General features: G+C 44.0%; 1 protein-coding gene across 3 annotated transcripts in view; it reads right to left on the bottom strand.

The window, feature by feature from the left end:
• Eif2ak4 (eukaryotic translation initiation factor 2 alpha kinase 4) overlaps window positions 1-17,487 on the bottom strand; it is a 95,670-nt gene that overhangs the window by 52,838 nt on the left and 25,345 nt on the right. For all 3 annotated transcript variants that reach the window (XR_005877333.1, XM_040746032.1, XM_040746033.1), the window contains exons 7-11: window positions 12,948-13,063; window positions 9,274-9,431; window positions 7,668-8,203; window positions 3,192-3,298; window positions 2,183-2,340 (exon numbers count right to left, since the gene is read on the bottom strand). Coding sequence is in view for 2 of the 3 variants with exons in the window: in XM_040746032.1 (XP_040601966.1) it covers window positions 2,183-2,340; window positions 3,192-3,298; window positions 7,668-8,203; window positions 9,274-9,431; window positions 12,948-13,063 (1,075 nt within the window). In the remaining variant the exon portion in view is untranslated. The remainder of the gene's footprint in view (window positions 1-2,182; window positions 2,341-3,191; window positions 3,299-7,667; window positions 8,204-9,273; window positions 9,432-12,947; window positions 13,064-17,487) is intronic.

Here is a 17,487-nt window from a genome sequence, read left to right as displayed (position 1 = left end):
AATGAATGAAACTCCAGAAATATTAACAAACCTGAAATAAAATGCTGACTATTTTACAAAGAATGTACAAGGTCACATAAATGTGGGAGAGAAGCTCATTTCCTTGAGACTCAGCTTTCTTACCTGTATGGCACTTGTAGATTTTCATGACTGGCCTGAACGGGGACAATGAGGAGATGAGGACATATGGAGAAAGAATCCTAGCCAAGCCCCAGAGAGGTGTGATTGGCCAACAGCAGCGATTACCATTAACACGCATGCTGCCCACTGATTTTGTCATCCAACTAAGATTCTGACATGTGGTTATAAAATAAGACAATAAAATTAGGAGCACAATGAATCAATAGAAAAAGTCTCAAAGGCCACTGTGCTCATAGACCATCCCTATCCTGAGGATTTCACTGGCCTGACTGAAGTAACTATACCACATTCTCCTTCTCATTTACATAGGACCTAATGTACTAAAAGCTAGCAATTAATTTGTCCAAACGAACCCGTGCGCACATGCTGAAGGACCAGCTGCTAAATGGACCTGATGGGGAAGCAGACCTCACGGCTCAGATGGCAGTGTGGGGAAGGGCGTGAGAGCCAAGGGGAGATGGAGGGCACACAGACGATGACGCCCTCGCTATAGCAAACTCACTCATTGTCCTTAAGATCATGTGAACAAGGAAGGCTACAAGGGGCCTGTCCAGAAATAAAAGAAAGAAATGAAGTTTAACAAACGTCTTTCACATTGCTTGAAATTCAGAATAAAAAAAAAAAAAAACCAAAAAACCAAGCTGGGCGTGGTGGTGCACACCTTTAATCCCAGCACTCGGGAGGCAGAGGCAGGTGGATCTCTGTGAGTTTGAGACCAGCCTGGTCTACAAGAGCTAGTTCCAGGACAGCCTCCAAAGCCACAGAGAAACCCTGTCTCAAAAAACAAGAACAAACAAACAAACAAACAAACAAAAAACCACCACCACCAACAACAACCCAAACTTATGGAGTTAATAAAAATGACACTGAATTAAACTCTTCCTAGAGCTGTGAGCTTTCTTGTGGGATACCTGCCTTGCGAAAGGCTGCCCCTCTTTTATTTGGGGAAATTGGTTGTTTTGGTTGAGAGGCATTCTGCAGTAAGAGTGATGCTTCTAAGCTGGGTGTGGTGGTACATTTCTGTAATCCCAATACTTGGGTAGTAGGGGAAAGAGAACCAGGGGTTCAAGGTCATCTTTGACCACACAGAGTTTGAGGGCAGCCTACCCTATATAATATGCTATCTCAAAACCTGCATGGGAATACAGCTCATTTGGTAGAGTGCTTGCCAAACATGCACAAACTCTGGGTTTGCCCCCAGTATGGCATGAAACAGGCATGGAGGTATGACCTGAAATCCCAGCACTCTGAAGACATTAAGTAGGAAGATGAGAGGTTCAAGGTCAACTTCTGCTACATTGCGAGTTGTGGCCAGCCTAGGCTTCAGGAAACTCATCTCAAAACAAGCAAGCAAGCAAACAAAAACAACCACAACCCAACAAAACAAAACAAAACAACTTCCCCAAAGCCACATAAAAATCACCCAGTAAACAGCTCCTTCCTTCTCATGCTCTCAGAATCAAACACACATATGTCCCACTGCTAGAAGTCACCTTCATCTGTACCTCAGCGGTTCTTCAGACATTTTAGTCTGCATATCTTATGGCTTATAGCATACTTAAATTATATAAGATCAGCAGAGGCTTCTTCCTACATTCACAAAATAAAATTTGCCCCAGACCGGAATGAAGAAAGAGCCCTAAGAGCAGCGCACCTTAAAACAGGCCATCAATTTCCCATTTTTGTAGCTAGAAAATGAGAGCCATCAGGACTGTCTCCCCATGTGCCACCTCGTTCTAACTTTGGAACCCTTTTCCCTATGGCAACTCCACAAAACTGGGGGAAGATGGAAAGGACAATTCCCTTTCTGAAAATGTGCTTCACGCAGAGATCTTGACCACTCAGGATGTTGATAATCATGTTCTTTTCCTGTCATTGTTCTGACAACCAAGGACAGGGTAACATTAAAGCAAGCCTTTAACTCCAGGGGGAGGGACCACAGCTTCACGAGTCTCGTTCGCTTTCCTTCCCACTCTCAAAATGGAAACCAAACCTGTGGGGTCATGGAAATCAAAGAGAAGGGGCTTTAACTCTGTCACACCTTGATGACTGCTCCAAAAGCGCCTTTCCCTAGAAGCTGTAATTCTTCAAACTCAATGAAGTATCGGGAAAACTGTCTCTGTGTCTCACTGAAGAATGCAGCGCTGGGCAGCTGGTTGCTGGGGATGACAGTCTCGATGTAATCTTGTCCCCCAGAGTCTAAGAAGAAACAAAAGCATTAGAAAGACAAGAAGACTGGGCCAGAGAGATGGTTCAGTGGTTAGGGGCCAGACTGTTTTCAAAAAAAGGCTGGCCCTTGTTTCCCAGCACCTATATTGGGCAGCTCACAACTGTCTGTAACTCCAGCTCCGGGGAATCCGATGCCCTCTTCTGGATTCTCTGGGCACTGCATGCACACATGTATATACCACCCCCTTCCCATATACACATAATTAAGAATAAAATAAAAAAAATACGGGCAGTTCACAGAACCCAACAACATAAGCATGAGAGGAAGGGGCTCCAACTGGTCTGAAAAAGCACTCCTTACACTTTGACACCTTTCCTCAGGAATGTACAGTCAGCCCATTTACAGGTGAGGGTAACAGGGATGGAGAAGTGACTGAACCAGACAGCCAGAACCCAAACTCAGGTCTCCTGGTCCATTCCAAGCTCTACTAGGGTTACATGGCAATATGAGCGACACAGCAAGATGAGGATGTCCACTCCATCAACAGACGCTGGGAGAACTAGGGTTGCAAAGCACTCCGTCCCATGCACACAAGGCCTGCACATGAATGGATTATGTGTAGCCTGGCGTGGGGAAAAGAAACAATCCATGCAAACATTCTTAGTTTCAGGCTTTGTGTCTTCATAATAAATAAAAGAATAGTGGTCGAGTATAGTAGGGCATGCCTGTAATCTCAGCACTCAGGAGCAGATGCAGGAAGACCAAGAGGTGTAGCCTGAACTACATAGTGGGACTCTATCAGAAATAAAAAAAAAGAGGAAAGAAAAAGAGAAAAGGAAAGGTAGGTAGGTAGGTGGGTGGGCAGGCAGGCAGGACTCACCTTCAGGACTCTGCTCCACCAAGGGCATTTTCGGCTGAGGGTTTATAAAGCTGTGTTTCAGCAGCTGCTGAGGGCTCCATCTTTCTTTGTCGTCCAGGCAAACACACCTCAGTTGGGGAGGGAGAATCTCAGCAGTGTGTAACACAAATGCCTTCCTGTCAATCTACCCCATCCAACTATGGCTCTGCCTTCCCTTTTAAATACACATTAGCAAACTCATGTCACTTATGGAGCAAAATGTACTTAAAAGTGGATCTAAATGAGTAAACACCATTTCAGGTTTGCATGCTCTACAGCAGATTGGATGAAGTAGAAAATGAAAAAAACAAAACAAAACAAAGCAAAAAACTGGGAAAATGAATTGCATTGTGTTGACGACCTCGGACTTGATATTCTCAGACCACAGACATCAGCTTTGGATTTTCACTTCCATTAGTAGCTTGGTCACTCGCCCTGTTGAACTAAGCCTGCTGGGGACCAGACATAAATTAAGTTTTCCAACCAGATGAACCTGAATACACTGGGCAACACTGGTGACCACACACATTTAATACCCATTCCCAGAGCCTGCTTAGCATTTGATGTTCTAACAAGTCATTTTTATTTTGCTTTAGGTGAGTCAAAACAAGTCATGGCAGGAATTCTCAAAGTGGGGTCCCTGTCATGACAGGAATTCTCAAAGTAGGGTCCCTGACCCACATTTGACTCTGACATATTTAAAAGAATCATGTCATCCTGAGTTCCAGATTTTGAATCTACATATATGAAGCAATAACAGCAGCCATCATAAAGGATAACGTAGTTTTTATGTCATAGCATGAAGAGGTAAAACACTGGTTTATACCTGGAAAGGGCAAGAGAACATCATTTGTACAAGATGTTATATTTTCTGTTACATTTAAAATAAATTTCAATTATACCAGTAAAACAAAATTCCTGCGAACATTAAAAATATCATTCAAAAATTATAAAGTATTTTATTTTACTTTTGAAACAGGGTCTTACTATATAACTCCCTATGTCCTGGAATTCACTCTATAGACCAGTCTGGTCTAGAACTGAAGAGATTTGCCTGCCTCTGCCTCTGGAATGCTGAGATTAAAGGTGTGCACCACCAAGCCTGACCTTATTTTATTTTCAGATTTATTTTATTTTATGTATGATTTTTTTTGCCTACATATAAATATGCATAGCATGTAAGAAGTTAAGAGGGTGCCAGATCTCCTGGAATTGAAGTATGGATAGTTGTGAGCCTGGGAACCAAATTGAAGCCCTCTGTAAGAGCAACAAGTGCTCTTAACTGCTGAGTCATGTCTCTAGCCCCTTCACTGCATATAAGAGGCGGGCTCTCCTATGTATTCCACAGTGGCCTTGCATTTGCAATCCTCCTTTCTCACTCTTCCAAGTAAGATCATGTGTCAACCACACCTGGCCAAAAAAACAAACAAAAACTAGTTTTATAGGGTATGGTGGTACATACCTCTAATCCCAGCTCTTGGGAGGCAGAGCAGAAGGATGTCTGTGAATTCAAGGTCAGCCTGGTCTACATAGCAAGTTGTAGGCCAGCTAGAACTATAAAGTGAGACCCTGTCTCAAAACAAAACAAAAACACAGTTCTTGCCTGATTTCTCCTCCCTCTTAGTTTCCTAATGTGTATCACTATAGACTCTTTCCTATCTATTTCTATATATAAATGCACAACAACCCAACCATAATGTTATCCAGGATATTGAGGTTTTTAGATAACATTATCTTGTATGTATCAGTTTTAAACTTGCCTTTCAAAAGTGGCCTTTTTAGCCATATGCCTTAAATTTTTATGTCCAACTCCTGTGTCAGCTTGGACCTACTAGAATTAATTTATGTATTCTCCTAGTTCTGTTGGGGTGGTTTCCAGTCTTACACTCACTGAACATCCCTACACACCCTGCTCTCATTCTATAGTGCACTATCTACTCTGTCTGCCGTGACATTAGTGAGACTCGTAGATCTGGGTCAGGTTTAAAGCTTGCGGAGAGCAAACTGCACTTTTCAGGGACTCTCACTTGAAAAGATTGTATTCTTGGAATCGATCACTTTGGCACTATGGTGGATACTAGCAGCAGAGGCTATGCTAGCTCCAGCTTTGAAACCAGCAGGGATGGCAGGCCTGGAACCTTCCACAGCTCACACAGTGGAGGGTGAAGAGAGCTATAGTACTGACTCAGCAGGGGCCAATGGCAGCACTTGATAGGTGTCAACTCACTTAACCACAGAAACAGCCAGGGAACTACCAGAATTTATTTACTACATTCTCCTACTGTTGGGATTGTTCCCAGTTACACACACACACACACACACACACACACACACACACACACACACACACACACACACACACATACACACACAGCCCTACCTCCCCCATGGTGCATTAGATTTCTGAAGAGCACTATCAACTCTCTCTCTCAACTGTGACATTAATGTGACTGATGGGACAACAGATGTGGGTGAGAAAAAGTTTAAAGCCTACTGAGAATGACTTGTATTTTCAGGTATGGGAAGCTACCAGGATCTTGTTGGGACCTGAACACCATCTGACCCCAGCTCTTCCCCACCTCGCCCTGACTTCCCAGGGTGCTGACTAAGTAAGGCAGGGATCACAGAAGGGATCCACTGTGCTTTCGTAGATTATTTGCTTCTTTTGCTAACTGGGATAGAGAGCAAAGCCTCTAACACCTAACACCCCAACTGTTTTCCACCCCCAAGCAAGCAGTCCATCAGAGCCCTCCCTGGAGAGAGGAATACACACAGCACCCCAGATGGTAGTTATGGTAACAGAGTCAGAACAAATCTCAGATCTCAACTTCAGAAGTGACAGAGGGCAGCTGTTTCTGTAAGGAGAGACCAGGAGAGTCTCAACCGTCCAACCCACTGCTTGTTACTGAGGTGAAAACACCTTCTGTGTAAACCTCCTGTGTCGTTTCTGAATCCATTACTGCCACCCTGGACTGAAACACTCCTGACCAGCAGACAGGAGTAGAGGGCTCAGCTCAAGGTGACATGGGAAAGATGGAAGGAAGATTTTCCACTAGGGACTCATCATGCCCTCTGTCATTTCAGTCATCGTCATTGTGGAGTGCATTTAAATAAATGCCTTTAAAGTTCTATTTCATTTAAAAGAAATAGATTTCTTTAAAACCTTAAAGGTTTATATTCTCTAAGGAGAGAATATTACATACAGAATCAGAGTTGGCCCCTTTCCTCAAATGAATGATCTAGTGCGGCTACTTTCTGTGACACATCAACAACCTTGTTTAAATGCTATGTGTTGCTTAATAACAGGGCACAGCCTGAGAATGCGTCATCAGGTGGTTTATGGAGTGTGCTGCATATATGAACACAGCTCCAATGTCACACTTAGTCTTATGTGGCCACCATCACCTATGCAGTTCATCCCTGACAAAAACAAGATGCTCCAATAGTGAGCTGGTGAGTGACAAGAGATCACTATGGGTCAGGCCAACTGGAGACGGTCAAGAGAAATGTTCAGGCAAGAGAAAGGAATGCAGGGAGATGAAGGAGGCTGGACCAGGGGGTACTGAAGAAACCCAAATCGTGTTCCCTCTTATTAGAAACTAAGATGGAAGCACTGGCTTAGACGAGAACATTTGGGGCTAGGGTAGAAAACCCTGAGGGGAATGACCTGGACAAACACTTTAGGTCCAAGGGAAGCCTCCCATTAAGGATTCTCTCCAGCTGGACGATCCTGACTCTGGACCAGGGAGATGGCAGTGGGAGAAAGCACCTGCCCCATAGCCTGAGTTTGAGCCCCCGGGCCCACTGTGAAGGAGAGAACACACTCCAGGAAGTCGTTCCCTGACTCCACGCACAAAATGGCAGTGGGTTCTTGCACTCATAGATACAGACAAATACAAGGACACAGACACACAGCTACACACACACACCCCCCACACATACACACCACACACGCCCCAATTCTTTTAAAGCTGGCTTTGTAATGATTATGTGCCTGTGATTCACAAATATGGAAAATCCTCTGGCGGGAAACTGGCAGTCTTTGCTCGTCTGACCTGGCTGAGTGAGAGAGCCACTGGAGAGGAATAGCCAGGAAGAAAGAAGCAGAAACACACTTAACAACTGGTTTCCTGAGGCCTCCTCTTTGGTCTCTCAGGACTCAGCAGCAAAGCGAATGGAGAAGGTCTACCATATGGAACACGCAGGCCACCTCTCCTCTTACTACTGCCAACACGTGTGGGATAGACAGGAATGGGGGAAATTCTAGAGCATTCCAGGCAGTCTCCCAAAAGCAGTTTAAGAATCAATTATTAAACTCAAGTGTGTTTAGGAGAATGAGGAAACAGAACACAGGAGCCTGGGAAAGGAACTCACCCTGGCTCCTCTCCTCAGGTCTCAGCTTCCCCATTCCTTAGACACATAGGAGGAAAGTGCAGCTGAGCCATCAGTGATACTCACTTCTTCAGGAAGTCTTGGAAGTCAGCTGGTAAGTCACTGGGGATGGTCACAGGGTACTCCGCACACTCCTGTCCTTGGCTAAGAGACAACAGCAGAAGGCCAAGCCGCCACACATCCCCTTTCTTTCCTGTTTTATAAGGCAGGGCACTGTCACTAAATCGAACTCGAGTTTGCTCAAATACATCTTCTTTGCAAATGTCTGCCAGACGCTTAGAGATGCTGTAGTCCGTTATCTTTACAGTGCCCTCGGCATCTACCAAGACACTGGACGCACTCAGAACCTTGTGTACCACGGAGTTGCTGTGCAGGTAATCCAGGCCCGCCAGGAGCTGAGCAGTGTACTTGCGCAGCTGGTGCACAGGGATTGGGCCTGAGTGACTCAGGTGTGCAGCAAGAGAGATCCCACTGATGTGCTCTGCCAAAATGTCTACCACGATGGAGTCCTCCTGCTCTCTGGAGTTCATTGCAAAGTAGCGTACGACATTTGGATGGCTCAATTTCACCAGGGAGCTGAATTCCGTCTCTGCTCCTTGAATCTGAGAAGAGCATGAGGCAAATGACCTTAAGTGGTGTTTCACTTCAACAGTGAGGTGAAGTAGACATACATACCCTTTCAAAGACAGGAAAGCAAGATGCCATGACCCAAATCTTGCCCTAAACTGGTGGATCAACCTGACAGTACATAAAAATGCAAGGAATTTTAGCTAATTATCAACTTCAATGTCAAAAATTGGTGCAAATACCATAAAAATTGCTGAGTGGCTTTTAAAATCAATTTTATTTATTTTTGGGGTGATATGGCCAGCAGAAAAAAAAGAAACATCATATGTAAAATAGCATTTTCTAATTATACCAAGGGTTATTGTAAAAAATTTAAAATCTGGGGGGTGGGGATATAGGTCAGTGGTAGACCCTCTATCCAGCAGGCAGGAGACCTTAATTTAATTTCTAGCACTCACAAAGGAAATTTATATACATATAAAACACAAAAAGGAAAAATCCTCAAACTTATTTATATGAGCACCATCCAAAAATAACTTGATTTTGGTGTGCTTCAGAATTCTTTTGCTTTTGGTTGTTTTCTATCTAATCTCTTCATTAAGAAAGGCAACATACACTATTAAATGCTTCCCTGAGTTCAGCATTATAAACTCATGTAAAATTCTTTCCTTATTCCCAGAACTGCACAAAAACAAAAGGAAACTCTGAACCCTCAAAATTCAGTTTTAAAGCAGCATCTTAAAAGGGCAGTGAAAATATAAGTGATTGCAATGGGCACAGCTCTGCAGTGGTAATTAACCCCAGCCAGGCAGACGTCTCCCATGGTCCTCACGCTCTGAGGACCACCTGTGGGAGCCAACAGAACACAGGCCTTTTGCTTCATCATTCACAGCTTGAGATTAGGCCTCTGGTCAGCCATGGAAAACACTCACTGATCTTTTTCTTCCTTTTTTTTTTTTTTTTTTTGAATCTGAGACAAGGGTTCGTGTAGCCCAGGCTGGCCTCAAACTTGCCATGTAGCTTAGGATGAGCCTGACCTGGTTTCCCTCCTCTGCTTCCGAGTCCTGGGAATCGCAGGTGTGTGACAGCGTGTGGGGTTACCTACTTGCTTTCTGCACTTATCGATCTTCTCTCTTTCTTGACTGGTAAGGAAAGGACCCATCTTTTTCTGCCACTGAAGGACCCACTCATACAACAAGACAAAGCTGCCCGTGGCTGTTTCCAAAGCGTTGTATACCACCTTCCCCAGCTGCTCGTCACTGCCTGCAGAAAGACAGAAAAGGTCACTGCGTTCACTTCCGTTTTCTGTAAATGTATGTGTGCATACATGTGTGTGCATGTGTCTGGGCACACATGCATGCACATACACATTCACATGTGTGGTGTACTTTAACTCCAGCAATGGGTACCACATGCTAACTATGAAAAGAATCATTTAGTATAACACATGTCCGTTTGTAATCAATTTTTATTAATTACCAATACAACCCAAGCCTTCAAATACCAACTGTGGAAAGTTCAGAATCAATGATGAGATCTTAGCATCGGCAAAGATAAAGAGAACAGCAGCTTACTGGATCTTCTTTCCTCAGCAGCTCCCCTTGCTAGCCATGTCTGCCTTCTTTCACACAGCTCAGCAGGAAGGGCACCTCAAGGTCACTCCACTAATACAGATTAGTGCATACAGTACAAACAGCTTTTAGTCTAATTTGAAAATCATAATCAGTGGCATAAACTCTGATTATGCTCAGCAAAGCCAAACTGCCCAATATTTTGGAGAATAAGAACTAGAAATGACAGTTAAGGCTAGAAAGTGGTGCACTTAGCTAGCTAATAGGCATACTGTTGTACAAAAATCTACATTGCCATTAATGATTATAATAGAAAAAGATATTTTTTTAAACTTTTATTTTCCTTTCCTCTATACTACTTTTTTTCTTTTTCTTAATTTACCTCATCACAGCATATGTAGCACCAGGCCAGACAGTCCTTGGTTGTAGGGGGATGCTTAGTGGCCGGCTGTCAACAAGTTAGGATGCCAGTAGCATCAGCCATCAAACATACCTGCAGACTGGAGTAGCTCAGCAGTAGAGTGCTTGCCAAGTATGTGCTAGGCATGGGGTTCAGTTCTTAGCATGGAAAACAAGTAGTCTTCAGGTATCACCAAATGACCCCAGTTACTAACTCCTCCAGTTGAGAACCACCAATAATATAGTAATCTATCCTTGTGTGTGCGTATATGAAGTGTGTGTATTATATATCTATATCTATATCTATAGATAGATAGATAGATAGATACAGACAGACAGACAGACAGACAGACAGAATATGAGACTGTGTATGTATGGCTTGGGTACTGGTCCTCTTGCTATTTTTGAGGCAGGGTCTTTCTCTGGCCCTAAGAATCTGCCCACCTCCCCAGCACTAGTGTTCCAAGTGCACACCATCACACTTACCTCTCTTTACTATTTGAACTGGGTTCTGGGGTTGAAGTCAGGTCTTCTTGTAAGCACTTTACTGACCAGCTATCCCACAGCCTAACCCTTCCTCTTAGTGCAAAAGACTTTTTTTTCATGACATTACCTCACTTTCAAAATGAAGAAAAAATCACTTAAAAGCCACTGATAATTATGTTTTCCAATTGAAAAATCAGAAGCAGAAATAACCTGCATCTAGAAGACAGTTTCAGCATAAGTACTTTGAAGAAGTATGGCCGAATTCACTCACTTAGACTCTGCATTTAACAAGGTAGTTTTTACTTCAGGGAAATGCTGATTTTAATTACAATAATCCAGTTATTTGCTAGTCATAATGACTCCTAAAAGTCTTAGCCTAAGAGGGAAAAACCTGGATGTTTGGAAACTTGTCAACTAAAGGAAGCGACTTTAGAAACATGTATCGAGCAGCTCACTGGAGACGGTGACACTGAGAGTTTATGGGATGGAGGATGACATGATCCACATGAAATTGTATGTTGCCCAGTGTGCATTATCTCATATATATAATATATACACACATATGTTATATGTAACACTTATTTATTGTATGTGTATGCACATGCACATATGTGTGGGGTGGTCAGAAGACAACTTTTGCGGATCACTTATTTCCTTCTACCATGTGGTTTTTGGCTATCTAACTCATGTTGCCAGGTAAGTGCCCCTACCCACTAAGCTACCCACTAAGCACTAGCTAGACATTCCATAACTGCTAGGGATTAAATTAGAATTTTATTTTGCTGCCCTCCTATCACCTCTTTCTTGGTGGAGGCAACCCAAGGAATCTTGTCATGGTAACGAGACAACGCTGAAGGAGAAGCGTCAGCGGGACACTGACTGGAGCTGCCACACGCCGGCAACAATTACTTATCCAGACAGTTGTCAGTCTCATCCGCAGCCATAAACCCCTCTCTACTATCTCTAGCTCCAGCAACTTTAAGCTGAAAACCAAACATCAGTCTGCTGTTCTCCAAAATAAAAATAATAGTTGATGGTTAAAAGAAACTTCACAGAAAATTAGGGACTAGTTACAATGCCAGGCCCATTATAAGAAAATAAATAATTTATTCTTGATAGTTTACAATGTGTCTCCTAATGAAATCACTGAAGGTAACTCTAACCAACATACACCAGTAAAACTAAGAGCCCAAGCACTTTGCCTTCCTGACTTCCCAGGTTATTAAAGCAGGGAGCTTCATGCTGACAGTTCATGAACACCAAATGTCCGAGTCAAGGACAGGCTCAAATCTAAAGCCAACCACCTCTGCCATGGTCTTGACTCTGCCTAGTGGCTGTTTTGAATATGGCAGCCCTGTGTCTGCAGAGTCCTGCCTGTCTAGGCTGCTGCTGGAGTAGCCAGGTTGAGTGGTCAGCCCACAGACTCTTCAGATGTTGGTTTCTCCCCCTCCATCTGCTGCTCACTCAATGGCTGTCCTCTGGCTTATTTGTACCACCTTAAAATGAACAGAAAAGGGCTGCAAGCAAGCACGCTTGATTTTAGATATGCTATCCATTAATTCTGGCAAGAACATTTATAGATTGAAAGCAAAAGTTAACTATTAAACTTACAACATGAAAGCAAGTCCTAGCAGCTTGTCTATATGGCAGAGAAAGTCAATGTAAGAAACTAGATTTTAAAAATAATGGAAATCTTGACTTTCAGAAAAAGGTTCATTCCAAGTAGCCACCAGAGACAACTGCTAAATAAGATAATAGAAAAAAATAGTTTGCCTTTTTTTTCTGGCCAGGCATAATGTGCCATGTAGGAAAATGCCAGGCGGATGGATGGTAACTTGAGAGGAGGAGATGTGGGGGCCAGGATGTGACTCAGTGGTCTAGTACTGGCTCAGCATGCACAAGGATCTTGGTTCAATCCCCACCACCACAAAGGAAAAAAACAGCGATTTGGTTATTAAAGATCACAAGCATCAGGGCTCATTTTGTTTATACATCTCACCATACCAGATGCCATGATGCAACATTTAGGACTATGTGTCCACTGTACATTTTCAAGAGATGCTTTGTTTCCATGTTACATTAGAGGATCTGAGGAGCTGCTCGCCCTGGGCATGAGGGTGGGAGCCAGAACTGCCCCTTCCTGTTAGGGAGGGATGGGAGCCAGAACTGCCCCTTCCTGTTAGGGAGGGGTGGGAGCCAGAACTGCCCCTTCCTGTTAAGGAGGGGCTCCTCCTTGGACTGTGCTGGCGGAGATGCCAGTCTCCAGTCTGCTGTTACATCAGGATTAACTTTTGTCACTAAAGAACTTGGCTAGTTTACTCACCAACACATTTCCCTTTGTGCACCATGAGCTGATCAGGGCTACCCACACAGAAATACAGGATTTCACACGAGCCCGGAGAGGCTTCACCACTACAGACAGAATGTTGACGTTCTCGCCTTAAAAATAAATCGGGACAATGTTTTTTTTTCCTTTAACTTACGATTCACACAGGAAATTCTTGACCTTCCATCCCTCCTAATCATTAGGCCGTTCAGTGCAGTCTCAGTATCTGCTGGTGAAAGAGTTGAAGACTCTAATGGAAAAACTACTGCCCATCTCCCACTGTTCCCTTTCATACAGGAATGCCATAAACTCCATTCAAGGTGAAATTAAAATTCAGATTTTGACTGGCAAGACGGCTCAGTGGGTAAAGATGCTCATCTCAAAAGCCTAATGGCCCGAGGTTAATCCCTGAAGAAAACCAACTCTACAAAGTTGACCTCCACACAAGCCCACCACACACCCACACATACAACCAAAGACATTAAGTTCTTTTGTCCTTAATCACCACCTGGGGCTGGTGGTTACTGTACTGACTAGAGATGGAACATTCATCATCACAGAAAGTCCAACTGTCTGTCCATCACTGCAGGAAGTCCAACTGGATGTAGCAGTTTACCTTCGTCCCTCAAAGCCCAGAGGCTCAGAGTCCTATCAGTCTGGACCTCATTCTCTTACTGGTTTTGATAGACACTTCCTGTAATTCCCCTCCATGACTGTCCCAAAATATCAAGCTCTCTATTTTTTGTTTCTTTTCCCTGTTATCCCTCCCATGCCCTCCTTTCCCCTTCTTCCTCTACTATGGATGGGAAGCACAAGCTGGGGCATTAGAATGCAAAAATAATTAACAAGCAGCAAAGGTGAGAGCTTATAAATGCTTGGACACTCATTAGAAACTCTAATTATATCTGCAGATCTCGAAACCTGTGACATTTACTTTTGCTGAACAAGGAGCACAGAGGGAAATCCATGATCCCTAGAGTCCTACCATACAGAAAGCTGGCTCTGGCAGCAGTCAACACTGAGGACAGACTGTAGGTAATGCCGCTGTTCTGTATGTTATCTGATATCTTGGTCCATCAGCTAGTTCCTCTGTCCTGAATGTTCAGTCTATCCCTCTCATCCCCACACTGCCCTCTCGGGCTCCACTTGCCACACACTTATCTCGGCTCTTCATATTCAAACTACTGCTCTTGCTGTCTGCACTCCAGCTGCCATACCATTTACTCCCACCACGGCAGCCACAAGGAACCAACATCGCCTTCCTCTGCTGTCAAATATAGTTTTATTTTCCTGTGGTCCTTTGACTTTGGTTGGTGGCATGGTTACCTACGAGGCTTCCCTAGTCCTACGTCCCTCTCATCTCTTGCTCTCTGTCCTGTGTGGACATCTCTAACTTTCTCCCGGATACAAAAACTGCTCAGTCATAGCCCAGTGTCTCTGCTTCCAGATCTGCAACTTGTGCCTTCCTTGACCATATAGGATCTTATACCAGGCACATGTCATACATATTTGAAATGCTGGGACATAACCCATACGCTGCAGTTCTGTTTAAGCCTCTTCTTGTGCAAACAGGAGCACACTGAGGTTTGCAAAGAAAAGGACACAAAGCTCCAAAACCATACAATAGACTCACATGAGGGACCCAGAAGCCCTCAGTTTGAGCTCTGCCCCAGCCAGAAGACAGTGCTACACAGTCCTTTTAGTCCAGGCCACCTCAAAATCCTTCAGTTGACAGGTTTGAAGGTGTGTTAGAAGATCTGTCACCACATACTTGAGTCACAGAACATGGAGATACTAAAATGGTACTGACCTGTAAGCTTCATCCCTACCGGCTAGATTTCAGAGTGTTAGAAGGAGCTGTGCTCACTACACGAGGGTCAAGCAATCACTGATCTGGCCCAGCTGTGAACACTGTGACTACAGTAAGGTTGGCCCTGACGAGATAACAGTGGCATGAACATCATGGAAGTAACCAACTACTTTGACTGGCTTTAAGTCACACTCCACAAGATGAAACCCATACCTAGCACCATTGTTGGGCCAAGAACCTATGGCTAGACAGGTCCCAGGTCCCAGAAGAGAACTTACTATTACGATTTAGTTAAAATATGGACGTTGTATTGTTGGGGGAAGTCCTGTGCATTTGTCAATAAAGTACTGTTGAGCCTATAGGGAACCAAGATAGGAGGGACTAGGAGTCCAGGAGGATTCTAGGAAGGAGAAAGACAAGGAGTCGAGATGTAACCGCCATTGGGGTAGGAAGCCTGGAACTATTCTCCGGTAAGAGACATACTTAGATTAACAATCATGGGGTAATTACTTAAGTCAGAGCTAGCCAGTTAGAAACAAGCAAGGCCAACAGCTTCATAATTAATACAGCGTCTTGTGTGTTTATTTGGGGACTACATCGAGGCAGAGCCCAGGCGACTGGCGGGTGATAAACCAAAGCAGCTAGCAAAGAAAAAGCTTCTCTTAACATTGTATTAATCAATTCCCATTGACATTGCTATACTCAGATCAGTGCATTTCTCATCAAAGCAGCCTCTCTTTGCAGTAGATGGTGATTGATACAGAGACCCTCAAGGGGCCGCGGTACAGAGTATTAGAGACTGTGGAGTGCTCAGTCCTAAGTGGACATCTGTATCACACCCTCCTCCTCCCAAGGCTCAGGGATCACTGCAGAAGAGAAGCTGGAAAGACTTTAAAAGCCAGAGTGGTGAATGGACACAAGGAACAGTATTCTCTGGATACATCAGGGCAGTAGCACAAATGAACTCACAGTGATTGTGACAGCATGCACAATCGCCATGCAGACTCAAGCCAGCGTGGAAAGGGGAGGGGACATGAAGTTCCACCCCTAGCTGAGCCGCTACTGGCAACTGGTAGCTGCTGGGAGAGAGAGGTCACTTTTCTTTGAGTTTAGCCCTTGGTAAAGCAGGCCAGGCTCCAGTGGAACACCACACATCCAAGGATACATGAGCAGCACAAACTGAACTTGTGGGTTAAAGAAAAGGGGGACACAAAGTTGGGGGGGGAGATGGGGGCTGAATTTGGGAGGGGGTGGGGCTGGTAAAACACACTGGATGAGATTCTCAAAGAACTGAAAAAAAAACTGACTACCTCAGTACAACTATTAGCAGTGCTAGGGTTGGGGTGTAGCTTAGTGGTACACATAGCACTTGCCCAGTACATACAAGGCCTTGACTGTCACCTCCAGCACTGCAACAAATAAGTAAACACATGGACAAATAATAAACACATAGGTACATAAAATAAAAGTGTTAAGAGGATAATCAGGACTAGCGGAAAAGTGGAGATGATTTTAAAAGTGAAAAATGTCAATAAATAATAAGTGTGGCACAGGCCGGGTGGTGGTGGCGCACGCCTTTAATCCCAGCACTCGGCAGGCAGAGGCAGGTGGATCTCTGTGAGTTCCAGGCCAGGCTGGACCGACAGCCTCCAAAACAATACAGAGAAACCCTGTCTTGTAAAACCAAAAAAAAAAAAAAGAAAGAAAAGAAAAAAAAAATAAGTGTGGCACATGCCCAGCCAGGAGAAACTGACATCAAGAACAATTATGGAGGCTGAACAGTACATCACCAATGAACAGAATTTAGAATAAGGAATACAAGCTTGTTTGTAATTTAAATAAAAAAGTAAAACAGAAAAAATAGAATAAGGAATAAGGAGGCAAAAGCCCATCAGCAATGCCTACTATTTTCTCAGGATTCGTGAAAAACTGGGCTAGAAGGACCTTTCGGGACCCACTCCACTCACGAGGCAGCTTCTGACCCCTGGCGCACAGCACCTCCACGAGGCCAGTGGTGTCTACAGGCAGTGATGTCAGTCTAGGGTCTGTCTGGTTATGGCTGGCTCGGAGTTTGGGGAAACATCACTTCAGCAAGCAGGAACTTTCTTCAAGCTCCCTGGGAATGGAGACTCTTATCCAAATGCCTGACCTTGGGAAAGGACTTCTTCTGGGGAGAAGATGCTATTATATTGCAATTTCCTAGTTTTATTATATGGGTCTGTTCTCCTCATAATGCTTCCAAAAGGGAAGGTCCTGATTTCTTACTCTTTTCTCATGGATCTGAATTGTAGGCATTTCATCCTTGGGATCAGGTGTGCATAGTGAATCTTAACTTTCCTGTTCTTGGTGTGATTAGGAAGGCACAATGGAATTCCTAGGTCTGGGTGGCAGGGATTATTTTCCAAAGAATTATTTTGTTTAGAGATGCTATCATTGTACATATTTTTATCCTCTACCAAAGCCCACGTAAAATTTCCAAAGGGAAAGGCGTTAATATTGGGAATCATTAAAAATGAAAGTAAAAAGGGGTGGTCTGTAATGTTGAAATGCTGAAACTCTTGTCAAGCAGCAATGGTCACCATGTGGCCCATGCCAACTGACCATGTGTCAGGTACCAGTGTCTGCATTGCACTGCTGTCCAATACCGCCACCAAGGCCAAAAGTGTACCTGCTGCAGTTTCGAACTAGAATGCACCACAAGGCCCATGTGCTAAAAGCATCCCCGTG

Source organism: Mesocricetus auratus, unplaced genomic scaffold (genome assembly GCF_017639785.1).
Source record: "Mesocricetus auratus isolate SY011 unplaced genomic scaffold, BCM_Maur_2.0 Super-Scaffold_100004, whole genome shotgun sequence".
Lineage (NCBI taxonomy): Eukaryota > Metazoa > Chordata > Mammalia > Rodentia > Cricetidae > Mesocricetus > Mesocricetus auratus.
This window is presented reverse-complemented; position numbering and strand designations above follow the sequence as displayed.